Genomic DNA, 20,638 nt, shown 5'->3' on the forward strand with positions numbered 1-20,638 from the left:
ATTCCATTTTTCATAAACTACTGTTAATTACAACTTAGCGCAGGCGTTCTGGCTGCCTGCTTTCTACTGTAAGAGTATGGTATTTAACCGTGTGCAGGAATTAGTTCCAGTAGGCTACTGGTGTCGTTAATATCACAGTGAAAATAAAGGAGGAAGGGGGACGGGAAGTGACGGGAAGGAGGCCGTGTTAGGGTTTGTGATACCGAGAAGATCTCTCTTTATCTTTTAATACAACCAATTAGCACCCATATATCAATGTGTTAAACCATTTAATTCCTCTTTTCTTACGTGTGTTTTACAGGTGCCTTTTTGATTCCATACTTTGTGATGCTTGTAGTCTGTGGTATTCCTTTGTTACTAATGGAATTCGCTATCGGTCAATTTGTTCGATACGGACCGGTTGGTACATTTGCTCGAATTTGTCCAATACTTAAAGGTAATACATCCATCAAGGGTAAGAGTATCATTATTACTATACGTCAAATGTCACAAAATGCTGGTGCGTAAACAATAAATTTGGTCTGCGTGCAATGACGTATCTGAAGCTCTTTTTCGTCGAGCAAAAATGTCGTACATGAGAATTAAACAATGGATATTGTTAAACAATAGATATATTAAAAAATGGATATATGGATGGAAACAATACATCAACATGTCTATCATATTTCTTGTGATGGAAATTCGTTCTCTTTATTGTTATTCAATTCAATTGGTTGACAGTAAGTCGACGTCAGCAACTTAACTTATTTATATGTTGCAACTAACAATGCTGTTTCGAAAGTTGTAAACCGCTGTTCGTATACAAGATGTAGCAAGATAATGCATTGTCTAGTGGCATAACATAATAAGCATCAGTCTTACAGCCGTATATTTCATGTACGGATATCTTAATTAATTGTTTCAGACTATTTTTTTTTACAAAAAAAGTGTTGTGAAGTTTGATCAGACAAGTTAATTGCTTTGAAATGAATTTAGTGCGGTAACAAAGACTCGTAAAGAAAATGAAGCGAACGAACGGATGGATTAGGTAACACGACGATCTGCCGTTATTGTGTCGACCACTAAGTATTTCTACAATAAAACTCTCTTGATAAAGATGTAAATATGATGAAGTATATACAGATTTGCAAAGTTGTACCAACATTAATTTGATAACATCATCCAAAATGTGTAGGTGTTACAAAATTCACACCATTTCTTCATAAATCCGTCTCGGGTTGGTGTTGCAATCATTTCAACATATGTTTGTTCGGGATTGCTGCAATATTAACATAACAATCTCTTCATATCCTTGTTAATGTATTTGGTAATAACTTGCAACATTCCTTCATATATCTAATTAAGGATTCATTGCCGCTCACATAACAGTTTCAAGAAATTGCTTAGAACCTTTCTCTTTCAATGAGCTTTTAAAGTGTTAAACGATATCAGCGCATATGATGATGATGATGATGATGATGATGATGATGATGATGATGATGATGATGATGATGATGATGATGATGATGATGATGATGATGATGATGATGATGAAGGTGGTGGTGCTGGTGCTGGTGGTACTGGTGGTGGCGATGATGATGCAACGTTAACACCACATCTGCTTATTTCTGCATATAAGTGACATATCATTACCATCTCTTCATACCTCTGTGCAGGTGTTGGTGTTGCAACAGTGACAATGACGTTTCTTCTGACGACTTACTATAACGTCATTATATCGTGGTCGATCTTCTACTTGTTTTCGTCATTCCAAAGCGAGTTGCCTTGGGCGTCGTGCAACCACACTTGGAATACTAAAGATTGTTTCTCTCAGGAAGACTATGACCAACTTGAGAAAGGCGAGTTACCACCTAACAACACCGTGTCTGCCTCTCAAGAATTTTTCGAGTAAGTTATTCAAATATACTTGTGCTAAAGTTTTATTTTGCTTTTGGTTAGCTATTGGTTGTAAGGGAACTGGGAAGGCGGAAACAGTGACGATGGAAAGTTGGGATTTCGGACGGATCTCGAGAGCAACGACGCTGTAGGGATGATGGTGATGAAGACAAACATGTCGATGTACTGGGTTTAGATGACAATGAAGATGGTAATGGTTGGACATTTATTGGTTGTGTAATATCGTAAGGATGAGTCTGACAGCGGGAATGGCGATCAGGTCGGCAATAGTGACGAAAATGGGGTTAGGCAATAATGGACATGAAGATTGCTCATGCGATTGATAGTCATAATGATGGCGGCGGTCAAGGATGGTAGGAATGGAAGGACAATGACGTATGTGGGGAGTGAGATTGTCATGATTAGATATACGATTCGCATCACTACGTTGGGAAAAGCGTTATGAAAACATGTCATGGAGTAATGTATAAATCATATTTTATTTATTTTGATCACAGCCATCGTGTTCTTGGCATAACAGACGGCATCGAAGACATGGGAAACATACGATGGGAGTTGTTCGGTTGCCTAGTTCTAGCATGGATTGCTGTTTACCTGAGCCTCTTCAAGGGTGTTAAATCTTCAGGACGAGTAAGTGTTGTAGGTCATCCTATTGGTGATGGATGGTGTTCTCAAAGACAACGTTTTAATTTGTTTAAAACGTTTTAACGTTTTAAATTATATGTATATACATTGCATTTGCTGGTGTAAAGTGTAAAGACGCCTGTTAGCAATCTTACCAGCCATGATATCATCTAGTAAGCCTGAATCAGTACTTGACTGTAGACCGGGGAAATGTTACCAAAAAGAACAAGCCACGTGATCTTAAGAAATGAGGAGATTGTGACGATATTATGAAAGCAAAAACACATGAGACAGCAAATAATATAGAGAAACGTCTGTCAATCTTTCTAAATATCACTACCAACCAAGCTTATCATCCCACAAATGGTTTCCAGAGACTACAATAGGATAATCCAGGGGGAAATGTTGATAGTCCAAGCATCCTGATGAATTTGCATTCAATTTCGTCATGGAGTTCTCAAGATGTTGACAATTGTGGTTGTATTTTCGTACCACAAGCTATAATTTAAGGGCAAACAGGTGTGATATGATACTTGCACACTGACAACAAAATGTTTTGTTTTACTCGATGTCTCTCACACGACTTGGATTTGGAATAAGAAGTAAACAATATAGCAATGATAGTAGTCTATTCAAATTGACAAACATTCCAATTTTGAAGTACAAATTGTAGTTAAATTTTGAAGAAAAGTATAATATAAATTTGTCATTTTGCTTCTATGACATCATAACTGTTTGTTCAAAAGTTAACGGCTGCTGCAAAACGTGTCAAAGTTCAAACACTCAAAAACGGTCCGTAGGAATTGAATGCAAATTTCACGAGGATGCTCAGAATATTTCTTTTCAACATTTTATTAAATTTCATTTTCTCCTGAACTCTCCTTTTAACCTTTAACTGCGTTTAGTCTGCAAATTTGGCATTTCACGGAAATTCAAGTCGTGCACAAAAGATTAAAGATGACGTAAAAGACATTTTCCCTGATTTCTCTCACTACACATGAAAGTTAATTAGCGACTAATTCATGATTCCATTTAATGGTTTCTAAACAATTCACCGCTGAGACGCTTTGGTTTATAAGTTTACAGCTCAAAATCGGATTTGCCCGGAGAAAGCCAATATTTCTGTTTATTATATGAAACGAAGCTTGAGAATTTAGGTTGTTTAGGAGCATTAGATGCATAGTCATGATACTTTAATAGAGAATAGTATGGAATATTTTGTCAAATATGAATTCGCAATACTGTAAGTCGTCGCTGTAGCAAAGGTAACGTACAACTTACCTTTAAAGCACTGAATGGGGAAAGGGGCATTGCTTACAGTTACATATAATGTCTAGTTTACAATCTATTCCCTTACCAAGGTACTCTGACGTAACATCCTCGTGATCGACACGACCACAGTCTCGATATAAGGGGGACTTTATTTCATTAGTACATATTTGTAGACCCTGAAAAAGCATTGCTAAGTCTTTGTCATCTTAGGATGCTTTGTTAGTCGTTTGAAGTTTACAAGAAAACAAAAACAAGAACATGTTGTGGTTAATTTTTGAGAAATGATAAAACAATAGATTAACATTAACATTTCGCCTTAAAGGATGTTCTGGGGTTTAACATTATATTAAAGCTGAATATCCTCAATTGAGGACATGCATAACACTAGCACCCAAAGGTCATTTTATTACTGGGACTATATGAGATATCAAGAATAAATGTCTCTCTGTAAAAAATCCTTTCAGATTCCGAAAAACGACATAAACTTTTTAAAGTTACTTCAGTTCCACAGGAGAGCGCTCAACGTAGAACCTGAATGAATGGAACATAATATATAGCTATATAGCTATAGGTAGCATAACGAACATCAAGAGATACAAAACCAGTGTAAACCTTGCCTCTTGACTTTATATTTTTGGAGGCCAGTTTGATTTTGTGGTTACTTAAAGGTCATCAGTAGTGTCCCAAAGTATCAGTAGTGTCCCAAAGTATCAGTAGTGTCCCAAAGTATCAGTAGTGTCCCAAAGAATCAGTAGTATCCCAAAGTATCAGTAGTGTCCCAAAGTATCAGTAGTGTCCCAAAGTATAGGTAGTATCCCAAAGTATCAGAAGTGACCCGAAGTATCAGAAGTGACCCAAAGTATCAGTAGTGTCCCAAAGTATCAGTAGTGTCCCAAAGTATCAGTAGTGTCCCAAAGTATCAGTAGTGTCCCAAAGTATCAGTAGTGTCCCAAAGTATCAGTAGTGTCCCAGAGTATCAGTAGTGTCCCAAAGTATCAGAAGTGACCCAAAGTATCAGTAGTGTCTCAAAGTATCAGAAGTGACCCAAAGATTCAGTAATGTCCCAAAGTATCAGTAGTGTCCCAAAGTATCAGTAGTATCCCAAAGTATCAGTAGTGTCCCAAAGTATCAGTGGTGTCCCAAAGTATCAGTAGTGTCCCAAAGTATCAGTAGTGTCCCAAAGTATCAGTAGTATCCCAAAGTATCATTAGTGTCCCATAGTATCAGTAGTGTCCAAAAGTATAGGTAGTATCCCAAAGTATCAGAAGTGACCCAAAGTATCAGAAGTGACCCAAAGTATCAGTAGTGTCCCAAAGTATCAGTAGTGTCCCAAAGTATCAGTAGTGTCCCAAAGTATCAGTAGTGTCCCAAAGTATCAGTAGTGTCCCAAAGTTTTAGCAAGCTAAAACTCTCGAGACAATTCCAAATGTCCATCTCTAGGTGCTCTGAATCTCCAAGATCTTACCAACCATTAAAGATTATTCAAAACGAACAATTAAATATCTCAGTGTAGGAGAAGTGCTTGTTGAAATTTGCGAATTGGTGACCATTATCTGACATTATGCTATATTTGCGGGCCATGTTGGTTTTGGTGAAATACAGTACACAAATTAGCAGAGTAATTGTTTGCTAAGTGAGGTTTCTATGGACATCATAACCTACTCTGTCATGGTGAATATATTTCCTTTGTATTTCATTATCAACCTTCCCTTTTCATATCATGAACTAGTTTTGTGAAGTGACAGCCTGTTCCATCGCCATACTCTGCCAGCTTGTATGACCGCATTGTATGTCAAAGTGGTAACTTAGTTGAAAGTTTGGTGGGTGTTCTTTACTTAGTTGTTAAGCATCATTGAGCTTCTAAAGAACCTCATGAAAGACATCGTCAGCAACTTGAGATCAACCGTTCTAATGAATAGTAAGATAACCTATTTCAAGGGGCAGTCAGATTCGGTTGACCTATTCAACAGAAATGACAGCCTATACAACTGTTCACCTTACACTTTCTTAAGCCTCAATACCAGTGTGCTGATGAATTTCGGAATACAAAACTTCACGAAGTAGATTCAATGTTTCTTATTCTAAATGCACTCTGACCAGGTGGGTTTAATCGAGAAAAGCTCTCGCAATCGAAAGAAAGAAATTGATTTACCGTAAAGTCACTGCCACCGCCCATGTCAGCATGTTCATTACGCAATGTAAACAAAATAGTATACATATGCGGCCCAATCAAGATTTTAACGCTACAGTCTCACTAGTTTCGTCCACTTTTTACAATTCCACGGAGGATGCGTCTGAAAACACATGTTTATTCATTGCAATAAAAGGACATGACACAGTTTCGAAAGCTACATCGGTAAGGCCGAAAGAAAGATACTATTCAAGAAAAGTGACCTAAGACATGCTAGCCACGAAAGTGAAAGTAGTCGTAGGCCTAACGGTCGTATACAAAACAGAGATATTTGATTGGCGCATGATTTGTTGGGTGGGGCTTACAAATTTTAATTGAAGTTTGTAGAATTTACGGAATCGTTAAACAATCGGGCGAATTTTATTCAGCTCAATTTTTTTAACGACATATGACTCAGTAAAAATAATGAATATTGATATGAAAATTGCATAGAACGGTTTCATTTCACTGAGCCTTTAGTGTAGTAAGCTGGAAAGTTCGAATTTTAAATTTGGCAAACAAGTACTGAAAATTTAAAGGTAAAAATAGATGATCTTCAGCAAAGTTAGACTGAAACGAAACCAGAGGATATAAGTTTAATAGACAGATGGATGGAGAAGTTAATTCCAACATTGAAGAAATAAAGAACAAATAATGAGCAATTGACGAGGAAACGCAGAAGGCGAGAAGCATTAAAAGTGAAAAGCTTATATTTAGATGGCTGATCCATATGCTATGAACACTAACATTTACTATAAAATTTCGTATATTGTCGAAAACCAATTTGCTGAAGTTGTGTACATCAGGTGGTTTGTCATCCATAACGTAGCTTTTGTTGATAATGCAGACTGTGGTGGCATTTTTAATGCTTCCTTGTGTTTCTCATGTGAGGGAGGAGTTCCGATGTGATATGTATGTATAGTTACTCGGCTGTAGTGCAAAATAACACATACACTATGGAAATTGGTGAAGGTCACACGTAACAGGTAAAATGGATTGAAAGGTCAAAGGTAAAGTAAAGGTCAAAGTCTTGAAAACGTCAAAACACAGGAAAAGTTCATACATAGTATTACAGTGAATGTGAAACTGGTGCAGTTCAAAGGTCATTTGAGAACAACACAGTCAAGTCAGAAATCATTGCACATTCGGTGGTTACACCACAAATAAAGCTTGTTCGAATGTTTTCCTTGGCAGGTATGCGTAAAACAACAACCATATGGTCGTTTGTTTAGGTCAAACGTCCCGTGTTGTCCAGTGAAGACAAAATGTAAAAACTTGTATTCAAGATGTTTTCAGAACGATGTTTAAATACCAATGTCAATTTATGTGGAGGTCAAAGGCCACTTGAGGTCTAGAGACCTTTATAAGTACATAAATGCTGCACAGGTTTAACTTAGATGAACTGTATACTTGACTATACGAACACATCGAGGTAGGATACCTTGTTGTCAGCCATAATTAGGTCTAGGCAAATAGTGGTGGTTAGGAATCACTAATTCTTTTAAATTCTTTATTGTTTTCTTCTTCTCATGTTTGTTTGACATCAAAACAGGTGGTGTATTTTACAGCACTATTCCCATACGTGTTTCTGACCATTCTGTTTGTGACGGGCTTAACCCTTCCAGGTGCCATTGAGGGAATCAAGTTTCTATTCTTCCCTAAATGGGAACTTCTGCTCGACGCAAAGGTTGGTAGCACACGGTTTTCTATAGTTTTATAGGATGTTGATTTTTCGTCATACATGGGTAGAGTTCACTGGTTCGTATTCAAAATGGACAAATGAGTACCCTGGGACCACAGTGTGTGTACCAATCTCCGATGTCGTCTGGCTGTTCGATTCTTCTATACTTCATAAAATGATAATCAGTATTTTTTTTTTCTTTGCTTTTATGAATCGCAAGAAGTAACCTGTACAATATAACGATGGTATCAAATAAGAACGTGTTCTGCTGTATTTCAGCGGCAGAAATAGTTGTGACAAAAATCTTACTGTGTGTTATACGACTATGTTACTTTGTACAGGGTCTCTTAAAATCCAAAACAGTGGAATGATTTTCTCATTTTCTCGCAAAGGGAGTGTGAAAGAGATTGCGGGAGTTAACTGGTAACTTAATATAATGTTGAATGTTAGTCAATTTGACTAATAATTCAAGCTATCACAGAAAGTATGATTGGTTTTATAATGGTCACTATACATGAGTATAAATCTTAGTCAATTTGACCAATAATTTAGTCATGTCTATACAGTTTTCCATTAAACTGGATTTGCGTATCGGAGGAACGGGCACAGTTGTACGTGAAATGCAACACTACACACTGATATTAGTCAATTTGACTAATATTTGATATTTTCACTGGTAACTATATATGAGTTTGAATGTTAGTCAGTTTCACTGAAATTTCAATGTATCTTCAGAAGGAATGTCTACAGAATGTTATTCATAGGGTTACTAATGTGTCAAATATGTTTGTAGCTATAAAATGTTGTTCCCTTGAGTGGCCTAAAGGGCCAGGTGGGAATCGGAGACAAATTTTAATTCCCCTAAGTTTATTAAACAAGCATTGCGTTTCGACTAACTGACGAAAAATGGTGGCAAGTGGGATGCACAAGGCAGAGTTGTAACGAATCACTTTATTTTACGGTCAAGTCGATTCATCTCCACCGATCTTTCCTGACTCGATTTAAGTCGTGGACTCGAGTTACTGTGTTATCTCTACATGGCCCCCAATTTTTTTTTAACCATCTGCTTTGAAATGTCAGTTAGTTGAGTCATAACTCGTTACCACACTGGTATAATGTGGTGAGGTGATATTCTGGGGGATAGCTTCCCCCTTCACCGTCCCCTTTCCGTTTATCCTCTCTGAGAGCACAATGAGTAAAATGTGGTACTACATTGATGAAGTAGCAGGTATGACTTCAGCGTACATACACAATCAATGTATCACCGAACTGCCCGTAGCATCCGACGTTAAAAAAAACATAGAAAAGATAAAACAGAAATAATATTTCATAACTAACAATTTTTTTTCTGTTAACACTATAATAATAAACTATATTATTCGAAATTTAACAATTTCGTATTTTATTTATCAGGTTTGGGAAGCAGCAGCGGCTCAAAATTTTAATTCTATCGGTATCGCCTTTGGCTCGATGATCGCGTTCTCTAGTTTCAACGATTTCCAGAACAAAACTATTGTCAGGTAAGGTATACGTATAGGTATAGGTTAGGTATAGGTATGGGTTAGGTATAGGTATGGGTTAGGTATAGGTATGGGTTAGGTATAGGTATGGGTTAGGTATAGGTATGGGTTAGGTACAGGTATGGGTTAGGTATAGGTATGGGTTAGGTATAGGTATGGGTTAGGTATAGGTATGGGTTAGGTATAGGTATGGGTTAGGTATAGGTATGGGTTAGGTATAGGTATGGGTTAGGTATAGGTATGGGTTAGGTATAGGTATGGGTTAGGTATAGGTATGGGTTAGGTATAGGTATGGGTTAGGTATAGGTATGGGTTAGGTATAGGTATGGGTTAGGTATAGGTATGGGTTAGGTATAGGTATAGGTATAGGTATGGGTTAGGTATAGGTATGGGTTAGGTATAGGTATGGGTTAGGTATAGGTATGGGTTAGGTATAGGTATGGGTTAGGTATAGGTATGGGTTAGGTATAGGTATGGGTTAGGTATAGGTATGGGTTAGGTATAGGTATGGGTTAGGTATAGGTATGGGTTAGGTATAGGTATGGGTTAGGTATAGGTATGGGTTAGGTATAGGTATGGGTTAGGTATAGGTATAGGTATAGGTACAGTGGTGAAGCAAAACAATTACGGACAGTTTCGAAAAGGTACTTTTGAAACAAATTCACCCAATATTGAACCTGCAATGGGCACGAAAACCAAACAACTTGGTCCCCTCTCAACCCCCCCCCCTTCTCTTTTCTTCTACCCCAGTCCCCTTACATCGAGACAATAACCGTATGATCATGATGATGTTACGTTAAGCGAGTACCATTGGAAAGGGACTAGATACTGCGCATATAGTTAGGTTACATAATGGTTCCATATGTACCTGCCTGAGGTTTCAGAACATTAGACATTTTGACTTGAAGGCTCCAAGCACACCGCAGGTGACTGGTCGGGGTTTAGAGCATTCCTGGAATATTTGGAGATAATACTATAAACATTTCCAGTATCTATACAGATGCATTTTGTATTCATGTATTTCATTTTTTCAGAAGATTCTTTATTATAGTCAATTCTGGTCAACACTGTAGATTAAAAGTCGAAATAGCATTTTTTATAATTCTACCGTTCCCAACAGATTCAATAAACATGCAAGTCTTGGGGTCTGTATACCGAAATCTTCAACCTCTTTTCAATATTTTCTCAATAGTTTAAACATTTTACTGTGACTTTACAATAAGACACTACAAGTCAGTAATAATTCGGAATAAAAGATCAGTCAGAAGGCTGTAAATGATTCTTTGAAGCTCAGGAATTTAACCAGTTTGACCTCCTAACCTCCCCATGTCCCCTAACAGCCCATTCCCCATTCTCCAATCGGGCATCGATTCTAAGTTTCTAAGTTTCGCATTATGTATGAAAGCAACATAACTTATATGTCTTTCGTTTGTTATTGAAACTATCATCTTCTAGTTGTTTTAATTACCAGGCTACCAATCCTTTTCCATATCTTTAGGGATACTCTGGGAATCTGCATTGTCAACAGCTTTACCAGTATTTTTGCATCTTTCGTCATTTTCTCTGTCCTTGGATACATCGCTGAAATCCAGAACGCGCCATCCATCGAGTCCGTTGTTGCTAGTGGTATAATTCTGCAATTCTATTTTTATTCAATTCCGTTCTTCTTGTTAGCTAAAGTTGGGACGACATATTAGTTACGGGTATATATAAACACACCCACCCACCCACACACGCACAAACCCATGAACACCCACATATATATATATATATATATATATCTATATATATATATATATATATATATATATATATATATATATAGGTCGACATTTCAGTGTCGACCTAATATATATATATTAGGTCGACACTGAAATGTCGACCTAAGGTACACTGTTGACCTAGGGTACACTTTTTTACCATAAACTGTCGACCTAAGGTACATATTATGCTTATATATATATATATATATATATAAAGTATATAAGGTCGACCTAAGGTACATATTATGCTTATATATATATATATATATATATATATATATATATATATATATATATATATATAAATATATATATATATATATATATATATATATATATATATATATATATATTATTAGAGAAAACCAGAGAAATAAGATATGACTCATAATTGACAAATAAGGAGTAAGTTTTAGAAAATATTTTCTAAAACTTACTCCTTATTTGTCAATTATGAGTCATATCTTATTTCTCTGGTTTTCTCTAATAATATTTTCTTTTGGAGTAAACGTGGATTTTCGTTATATTATATATATATATATATATATATATATATATATATAGATATATATATATATATATTTATATATTAATATATGTATTTATATATATATATATATATATAAATATATATATATATATATATATATATAAATATATATATATATCTATATATATATATATATATATATATATATATATATATATATATATATATATATATATATATATAAATATATATCTGTCTATATGTCTCTCTGTCTTTCTGTCTGTCCGTATGTCTGTCCGTCCGTCCGTCGGTCAGTCCGTTCGTCCGTCCTTCAGTCCGTCCGTCCGTCCTTCGGTCCGTACGTCCGTCTGTCTATCTGTCTACCTTGAAGGGGAGTCCCCCCCCCCACACCACCCAGCCCGAAGAAGCATGTATAGTTTAGACGACAAACGGTTCATTCTGAGGAATATTTAGATTATTAGTTGTGTTTCAACGCCTGCTAAAATGACCGGTCATTATAACCAATCTAGATAAGCGATTCATATTGACCTTTTGCATCATTCATTTTTAGACATGTTAACTTATTGACGAAAAACAACTGCATTGAATTTAGTCTATCAAAGTCTGTGTTGCCGAAATCAGCTTTGAACTGTTTCCTAGTTATCGCTAGTTCATTTCGTTGAACTTTCCAGCTGTAGAGATTCGCGGAGAGATATCCTGAAAGGTCGTGGCTATATTTAATATTTGAAGATTATTCATCCATAAGATGACCGTATGGACGTTTTACGTCACGATCTCCTGTTTACTTTATCCACGGCGCAACAATACAATCGATTTTGTTGTTACTTTGTTATATAGAGTAAATTGTTCGCAAAGTAGACTCTGGCACGCCATTCAGCCATGCATGTCAAGGGTGGTGATGAAAAGGTTAAGATACTGGCGACCTGAAAACCAAGAGTGGTTCATATATTGTCATTCAGTTTAACACTCATCAACTGGGCACATTCCAGAGACACACATACGAATATATAGACAGACAGGCATACTGATACAAAAGAGCCACAAACAGGTATAAAGAAGAAAGAAAATATGATTGTATGAACGAATTATAGCAGTTCTGCAAAGCAATGACCTTACTTGGCGAAATATAACCTTTGGAGCAGATAAAACCAGAGGGAATCTATATTATCGACCAGAAAAATAGGAACACAGTAAATCTCATACTTGCGAGATTTGCGAGTGCATTTTTATCATGTTTATGAGTTCATTTTTAGTTGACACTGATCTAATGAAAAGTGAACTGCAAGTAAACAGATGTGATGCCATAAATGTATGTTGGCAAAATGCATTTTGTGTGTGTTTTTTTTTTTGCGCAACGAGAGGTATTCTAACGGTTTTTCCAATCACCCCTCTATCATCGCTCACCGGAACGCGCATTCGGGTGGCATACTACTATTAAAGTCTATATCCATCCGCCCGATTGTTCTTGTTCAGGAAAAGTGCCAAAAAGCAGCATGAGAACATCATTTTTTGACCTGTTATCAATCATCATCTGGTTTTGGTGGCTTGCATGCTGAAGAGAAAGAATTGAAGTACATGTGGTGCAACAATTGAGGCAATTTTAGACCCCTTTAGGCCTCCCTGCAGCAGCGAAACAAAGGGCGAAAACTTCAGGCTCAGATAGCAAAAAATCTGCGCGGTCATGGTACAACAATTTGATGGCGCCATGAGAGGCCAACTTGTCAGCTATCCGGTGATGGGTAGCGGTTAGCTAGTGAGAACTTCTATCTAGACCTAGAGACCACATTACTTTTGTGATTTAGTTTGTAAGTCAATGGGGATTTTATTGAGCGCATTCTATCTTAGTAACGTAATAAGCAATACCCCCCTCAATTGATCTTTGTCAGTGACAGGGCTTTGGGAGGAATGTTTCTTGCACGTACTGCTGCATCTACCTGCAGAGAACATAGTCTTGTTATCTTACATGTAGGTCCAGGACTGGTGTTTGTAGTCTATCCAGCAGCCTTCCCTACCATGCCCGTACCTCAGCTGTGGTCCACGTTATTCTTTGTTATGCTAATTTGCCTTGGAATTGACAGCCAGGTCAGTATATGTAAGGTCAAATCAACCGAGAAAAAAAGGACAGTTTTTTATAGTATAGTTAAATGAGCAAGTAAATAATGATTTCATTAGATAACAAAATAATAATAATGTAACATGTATTAAATATTTGTTTCATAACTATATATATTTTCTCCCCATTTCCCAATTTTTTGCTTTTAGTTCGCTATGGTGGAGGTCGTTGTTACCACAATCCGGGACACATTTCCATCTTTTCGAAAATTGTATTTTGATAGGAAGGAGATCCTGGTAGCTTATGTCTGTATCTTCACATTTTGCTGTGGGATTCCCAATATAATGGAAGTAAGTATAACATCTTAATTACGCTGTCGTCTAAGTTTCATCACTCCAGTGTTTTGTTTTCATAAAGTAAGGTAATAAAGCACCCCCATTGTTTTGGGTCTATTAGTATACATATCTTTATTGGGTGATTGGTTCACGGATTGTAACATCTCCCTACGTTTCATGAAGCGTTTCAACTGTATAATACTTTACTCCATTATTATTATTATTATTAAGTCTTTTAAAGAGATATCAAATAAATTACGACTACTCTTTTATTACATTTGGATCCATTATGAAATGCTATTTCCAGACTTATCTCTATATGGTGCAACATATGCATGCACTTACAGGATCTCACTTCATTCGGTCATTATGTGCATTTTCAACGTGTCTTTCGCGATACAATTAATATGCTTCATGCTTTAATGGCACAACCATATTCCAAACAATGGCCAGGATGTGCTATATATATGACAACAATATAGTATTATGAATTAGCATTATTAGCATACAACAAAGGGATTTTCTCGTTACGTCATTGGTTGTTTAATTAACGCCGACTGTTTGCATTGCGGTTAAAGTATCCAAACAACGAATTCCACTGAATTATAACTCAATGTAAATAAGTCATGCATAAACAGTTGTGGTCGTTTGTGCGTGTGTGTGGGTGCGTGCTTGGTGTGTTTGTCAATGATGTGCCTCGCAACAATCGGCTTCTTAAAGTGATTCTGTACCCTTGAGAGGTAACCTTGAAAGCAGGAACTACTGAAAATGATAAAATGACATTCAAAAAAATTTCAGGAATGTTCGGTTATCAGTGACCAATGAGAGTGAATTTAACATTGTGTTGTACAATAATTCAATTCAAAAACATTAATGTAGAGCGGCAATGAAGAACAAGAAGAGGGCGGCAATCAAGAATAGAGGGAGGCAATGCAGACATGGTAGGAACAAAACATACACACAACGGGGTGATGTTATAGGCCACAAAGTTTGTTTATGATAATGAATATTTAACTAAACCGGACATGCCGTCATTGTGATTGGCTGATCAGTGAGATAGGGGGACAGTGCAGATCAGTAATACCACGACCCCACTACCCCTGATCCACAATTATGTTTGAAATTATTCCCTGGGTGAGTTAATATTTCATGAATGTTTGCGGGGCATTCTATCAATATTATAATGAAACTGGTATCAAGTTGTCGTTTCTTTTCCTATACATTACATTACAAAGGGAGGAATGTACTTCTTTCAAATCATGGACTGGTACACTGCCGTCGTCTCTCTCGGGTTCGTCGCTGTTTTTGAGGCCGTCGCTGTCGGTTGGTTCTATGGTAATAATCAGTCAATATATTACAGTATAAGAATTCTTTATTAAACAGGTATCAGTCGTTTGAAGAAAGTATAAAATTGTTTGACTGGAAAAGAAAAGTTATGCTTATATAGATATATATATATATATTGATATGCGGACACTATAAATATGAATATATATATATATATATATATATATATATATATATATATATATATATATATATATATATATATACATATGCACAGGTTCACTGTACCTTTCATCAGATCAAAGGCTACCCTTTATAATACACTTACTGCCGTTAAGTCCTTCAAAACAAAAGACATAAAGAGAGACTTATTCACTTAACAAGTGTCGCATCATTGTTTGCTCGTTTGCGGCACTACTTATCAAACGACTGTCCAGAGATTACCATAATCTTGCAGATTAATAGTTGTCTTTTTTTTGTTCTTATTCAGATGCACGAAGATTGTCACGAAACGTTGAGCAAATGACCGGAAGAAAAGTCAACATGTATTTTTTGATTTGCTGGTTAATATTTGCCCCGATTTTAATACTAGTAAGTTTGCCGTAGTACAGTTGTGATATCATTTACAATATAATATTTAGTATGGGCTTAGCAAACACATGTATGCAAGGCAACTAGGGCTTTAGCTAGATGTGTATGCACTCAACTGGTTTTTATAAAATGATCCCACTGGACCCTAACTTCCCGCTCTTCCCTTCACTCCCCCCCCCCCCCATATAGTGTAGAACGATTCCCGTTACCTACTGATGTAACAGTCGACATCGCACTAAAACACACAGATAAAATAAACATAGATATGTTATATATGTTCCTGTAACGCTCTACACAACACCCTACACCATTCAGATCACCACTCATATCCTCCCCTTCCCCTGCCCATAGCACACTCCTACCCCAACCCTTACCCTGACTGACTCTCACCCCTACACAAATATCCCTACCCCTTCCCCACCCGACACAGCTTAACCATTTATAAAGTCACAATAAAAATGATTTCATGGTTATATCCTGTTCCCTATAGCAGTTTAGGTGATTTTGTGCAAAATTTTGTTACATCTTTTAATGAACAACATATTTACTTCTGAGTCTTGTTTAGTGTGCAAAATAAGAAAACAAAAACTATGAAAATAAATCCGCATTTTAAATTGAGTAATCATATTTGATATGCAGAGTCCTCTACTGAAAAGTTAAGGGGAATAGGTTTCTCATATTTCACTTATGCACTTATGTAAAATTTCTGAAAAACGTTCTATAGTCATTGTTTTGGGTATTTTTGAAGCTAAAATAAAGAACGATTCTTTCTACGTATTTATTTGCTTTCATTGAATCTTCGATATCTAAATTTTTGTGAAGACTACATAATCTGTTTCATTCGATTCACAGAATTATGTTCATTTTGCTTATACTGTACTTACGCCCCCGTGTTTCACTTTTTTCCTCCATATTTTGTCATAAAGGCTATTTTGATATTTTCAATTGTTGACTACGAGGTTGTTGACTATAACGGATACGTGTATCCTCCGTGGGCCGAAGCTCTCGGCTGGTGCTTTGCAATGGTTTCCATTGTGTGCATTCCCATTGGTGCGATCCACGCTTTAGTAACATCGAAAGGAACTCTTAAAGAGGTATATAATGTTTTACCTTTTTTATTACATTGTCATAATTTGGCATTTCAGATGGTATTCTCATTAAACCAGTCTTTGCATCCCCTATTTTTAATGTCTTTTTTTCACATTATGTATTTCATAGAATCTCACATTTCAGACGTTATTTTCGTTATCATAATGATGATTTATGTTATCGTAAAACGCGTCAAGAGAATAAGTAGAAGCTTCAATGGTATTGTAATGCAACCTGCAATGTATGTTTGTTACATACATCACCACTACTTCAGAGTCGACATCAGTATTGTCCAAAAATATGCTTGCTAGAAAACCGTATAATGTTTCCCCATTCCCAAACCTAATAATTAACAAATATGAATTTGGATGCCATTCTAATATTGGTCAACCACACCCAGGCGTTTAATTGGCTACTTTTCAATCATAATTGGTTGGGGAATAACTTGGAACATCAGAGCGTCCATGAAACTACATTTAACAAATTTAAGCAACTTTTAGAATACAAAAAGTTGATGATCTTCAAGTAAATCAGTTTTTAGTTTCCATTACCGTCTGTTTCGTCACCACACACAAAAAAAAATCTATTAATAAGTGGTGGCGCTATAAAGATAAGACTAATATTCTGTTTTTAAGGTTATCAAGGTATTGGCGCTATGTAAGAAAAGAAATAGTATATTTTGCTTTGCCATGTATATAGGTTGTGAAGTTATCAAATTAATTGATCCATTCCATTCTTTCTTTGTTTCTTTTGTAATTAGCGAATGTTTTACTGTATTCGTTCCACTATCGATGACGACCTACATGCGTCACAATACTACACGTCATCACCCATTGACAACCCACCAGACTACGCGGAAGTAACGCAGTCTACATTCTAAACGAACTTCCTCACCCAATGAAGTAAAAGCAGTGTCGATCACTTCTACAACTATCCAAACTACTTATTCATACAAGCCTTATATTGAATTCATCTGTAACTATTGTATTCTTCTCCCACGATATTCTCTTGCTGAATTATTAAACTATATATTAAGTTTCATTGTTTAATCTTCGACAGCGTCAGTTCTGTAAACTTGTTTGAAATGTATGTATTATTGTTATAATACGTTTTAGTCCAAGCCAATCATGGGTGGATAATGCAAAGCAGTAACTCAGTAAACACGTTCGACGTGTTGAGACTATATTTCTGAATATCTTTATACAGTTTGTAATATTTTATTTATACTCATGCGCAGTTTGATATTGCCCTAATATATTTATGCCGTGTCACATATATCAATGTCATAAGTATAGTATGTGACATCAACGGCTATAGAAATTACTCAGTGATTTCACCTTTTAAAAACTATGATTAATCATTTTCAGTTATCTCATATTAGCAAAAGAGAACTTGAAGCAAATAGGTGTGATGTCATAGTTGCACACTGACAAATAATGTTTTGTTTTACCTTATTTTTCAGTCTATTGAAGTGACCTTGGATTGGATAGGGTTACTACTTTGTCTAAAGGGGATGTGAAGTTTATAAAATACCAATATCTATGGTACATTCACACTATGGATACATCCAATTGTGGTTTATAAAATTAGACGTAAATGTTAAAGGAAAACAAAACATTATTTATGAGTGTGCAGCAATGACGTCACACCTTTTTGCTCCAAGTTTATTTTTGGTACGAGAGGTGGCAACTTTAACTGCCAAAATCTTAAAACGGTACATATATAGGAACTGTGCAAATTTCATCAGAATGCTTAGATTATGTTCCTCTTTAACAGATCAAACGAAATTTTGACCTGGGCTATTCTGTGAAGGCTACATCTTTCGGACCGTACTTTGTATGACGTTTTGTTGATTTTAGCAGATCCATTGATGGCTTTAGTTATTTTTTTAATATTTTTTTATTATCATTCCAACAAGAGTCCAAACAATGTACAATTCATAATATACTTTATGACCAATAGTCAATATTAATGACAACAACAAATAAATCATTAAACTTCAAATAAAGATTTCCACTTATGCCATCTGATATCAAACGCATTTTGCTTACAACTAGTATGATACATAAACTTTTCTTTTAGATAAAAATTCTTTAAATCAATTTTACCATAGTTAAAGGAAGGTTTCTCATTTTTAACCTTACTTTTGTAAACACAAAATTTCAGAACCAGAAGGATGTTATTAAACACAAAGTCTTTGTACAAATAATTTCCAAACAGAACAAGCTCTTTACTAACTACAATATTGATATTCAATTTAATTTGAACCCAGATTTGAAAATCCCTCCATACTTTCTGAGTGAAGCTGCATTCCCAAAATAAATGAATTTAACTCTCATCTGTGATGGCTTTAGTTATGTCTATGTATTAGTTAAATGGAATTCAAAAACATGGTATATATGTATCATGGTTAATATATCATAACTTATAACTTGCTCTAATAATAATTTACAGTTGTGCTTAACGTCGCTCTTGAGCCCCCAAAAAAAGGTGAATTGTCTTCACAGCCTCTTTGTTATTAGATCTGTCCCGAAAGTGGACTTTCTATATCATATGTACACCCACTGATGACGTCATCGGCAATTGAGTGATTTTAGAAACATGGCTGAGTTTTAATAATGTTCATCTTATTGAAATGATGATAAATGAAACCACAAGCAGCCAATATGACAACATGATGCACAAACAGTATAATGCACACAGTTTTGTACTTTCTTTTTTCGGGGGTGGGGGGGGGGGGCGGGGGTGCGAAGGCGGCGACCGACCCCCCCTTACGCACATTTGTTAAAAAAAATTGTTATAATATCGCTAGTAATTTCAAAATAAAAAATTGCTTAGATGCAACTGGGAAGGCCTGGGAAGTGCCATTGCCTGCGATTTAGGAGGCATTTTCGGCCACAATTTTCTTGTACGCTTCGCGCCAACATATGGTGGCGCTAAACGCTTAGATAGTTTGCCTACAGACTTAGCCCCTCTCTAGGCAGATTCCTCGCTACGCCCCTGAGTTTAAGCACTTGTATAAGCACTTGTGGCCAATTATTGGTAAAGTTGTATTAAATTCTCTCCATTACGCGTTTGAAGAGACTCGGATGTCAGATAAACAGGGGAAATGGAATAATCACTGTAATTCAAGAACAAAATAAGGATCTTTACTCTCGTTAAAAATTTCCGCCCAATATCGTTATTGAATGTGGATTATAAGATTGCTGCAAGGGTCACCTGCTGGGCCATGATTATAACCGTTCTCCCCTCATTCCAACCAAACTGGTTTTACTTTTTATCGGAGAGAACATTCGTTGGTCTTATATTGCATTGATTATTGCAAAGATGATGAAATTCCCGGTTTTCTTTCTCTGGTGGATTTGGAGAAGCCTTCGATAGGCTTCAGTGGGAGTTCAGCTTAAGTTCAACTTTGATCGTGATTTTATTAAATGGGGGCGCACTTTGTATTCTAACGCCTCTTCGTGTGTTTGCAACAATGGGAATTCTTCCGCTCTATTCCGTATTTCTAGAGAGGTTAGACAGGGGTGCCCCATGAGCCCTTACTTATTTATTCTTTGCCCCGAAATACTTGCGATTAGCTAAATTTTTCCTCTGCCGTTCGTAGTATCTTGTTTTTGGTCACCAGGTAAAATCTTACAGTATGCGGACGACACCACTATATCTTTGATGACGACGGCACCGCCAGAAGTTTATGCGATTGTGGATATATTTCAATCTTTAGAGGTTTCTTCTGGACTAAAAGTTAATTATGAAGAAAAAAAAAAACGTTTTCCAGCTGGGACCTCTAGCTTCCGCTAAACCTTCTTTTCCCTCCAACTTAACTTTACGTGGACCCTCTGATAC

General features: G+C 36.2%; 1 protein-coding gene across 4 annotated transcripts in view; it reads left to right on the plus strand.

Annotated features, from left to right (window-relative positions):
• The window catches only part of LOC139981261 (sodium- and chloride-dependent GABA transporter ine-like), a 43,434-nt gene extending 24,163 nt beyond the window's left edge, over window positions 1–19,271 (plus strand). For all 4 annotated transcript variants that reach the window (XM_071993501.1, XM_071993499.1, XM_071993500.1 and 1 more), the window contains 12 exons: window positions 302–436; window positions 1,656–1,887; window positions 2,394–2,526; window positions 7,515–7,649; window positions 9,057–9,163; window positions 10,662–10,789; window positions 13,407–13,519; window positions 13,700–13,840; window positions 15,061–15,160; window positions 15,603–15,703; window positions 16,630–16,797; window positions 17,553–19,271. In XM_071993501.1, coding sequence (XP_071849602.1) covers window positions 302–436; window positions 1,656–1,887; window positions 2,394–2,526; window positions 7,515–7,649; window positions 9,057–9,163; window positions 10,662–10,789; window positions 13,407–13,519; window positions 13,700–13,840; window positions 15,061–15,160; window positions 15,603–15,703; window positions 16,630–16,797; window positions 17,553–17,672 — 1,613 coding nt within the window. In that variant the 3' untranslated portion in view covers window positions 17,673–19,271. The remainder of the gene's footprint in view (window positions 1–301; window positions 437–1,655; window positions 1,888–2,393; window positions 2,527–7,514; window positions 7,650–9,056; window positions 9,164–10,661; window positions 10,790–13,406; window positions 13,520–13,699; window positions 13,841–15,060; window positions 15,161–15,602; window positions 15,704–16,629; window positions 16,798–17,552) is intronic.
• The last annotated feature ends 1,367 nt before the right edge of the window (window positions 19,272–20,638 follow it).

This window comes from Apostichopus japonicus, chromosome 15 (genome assembly GCF_037975245.1).
Source record: "Apostichopus japonicus isolate 1M-3 chromosome 15, ASM3797524v1, whole genome shotgun sequence".
In the NCBI taxonomy this organism is placed as follows: Eukaryota; Metazoa; Echinodermata; class Holothuroidea; order Aspidochirotida; family Stichopodidae; genus Apostichopus; species Apostichopus japonicus.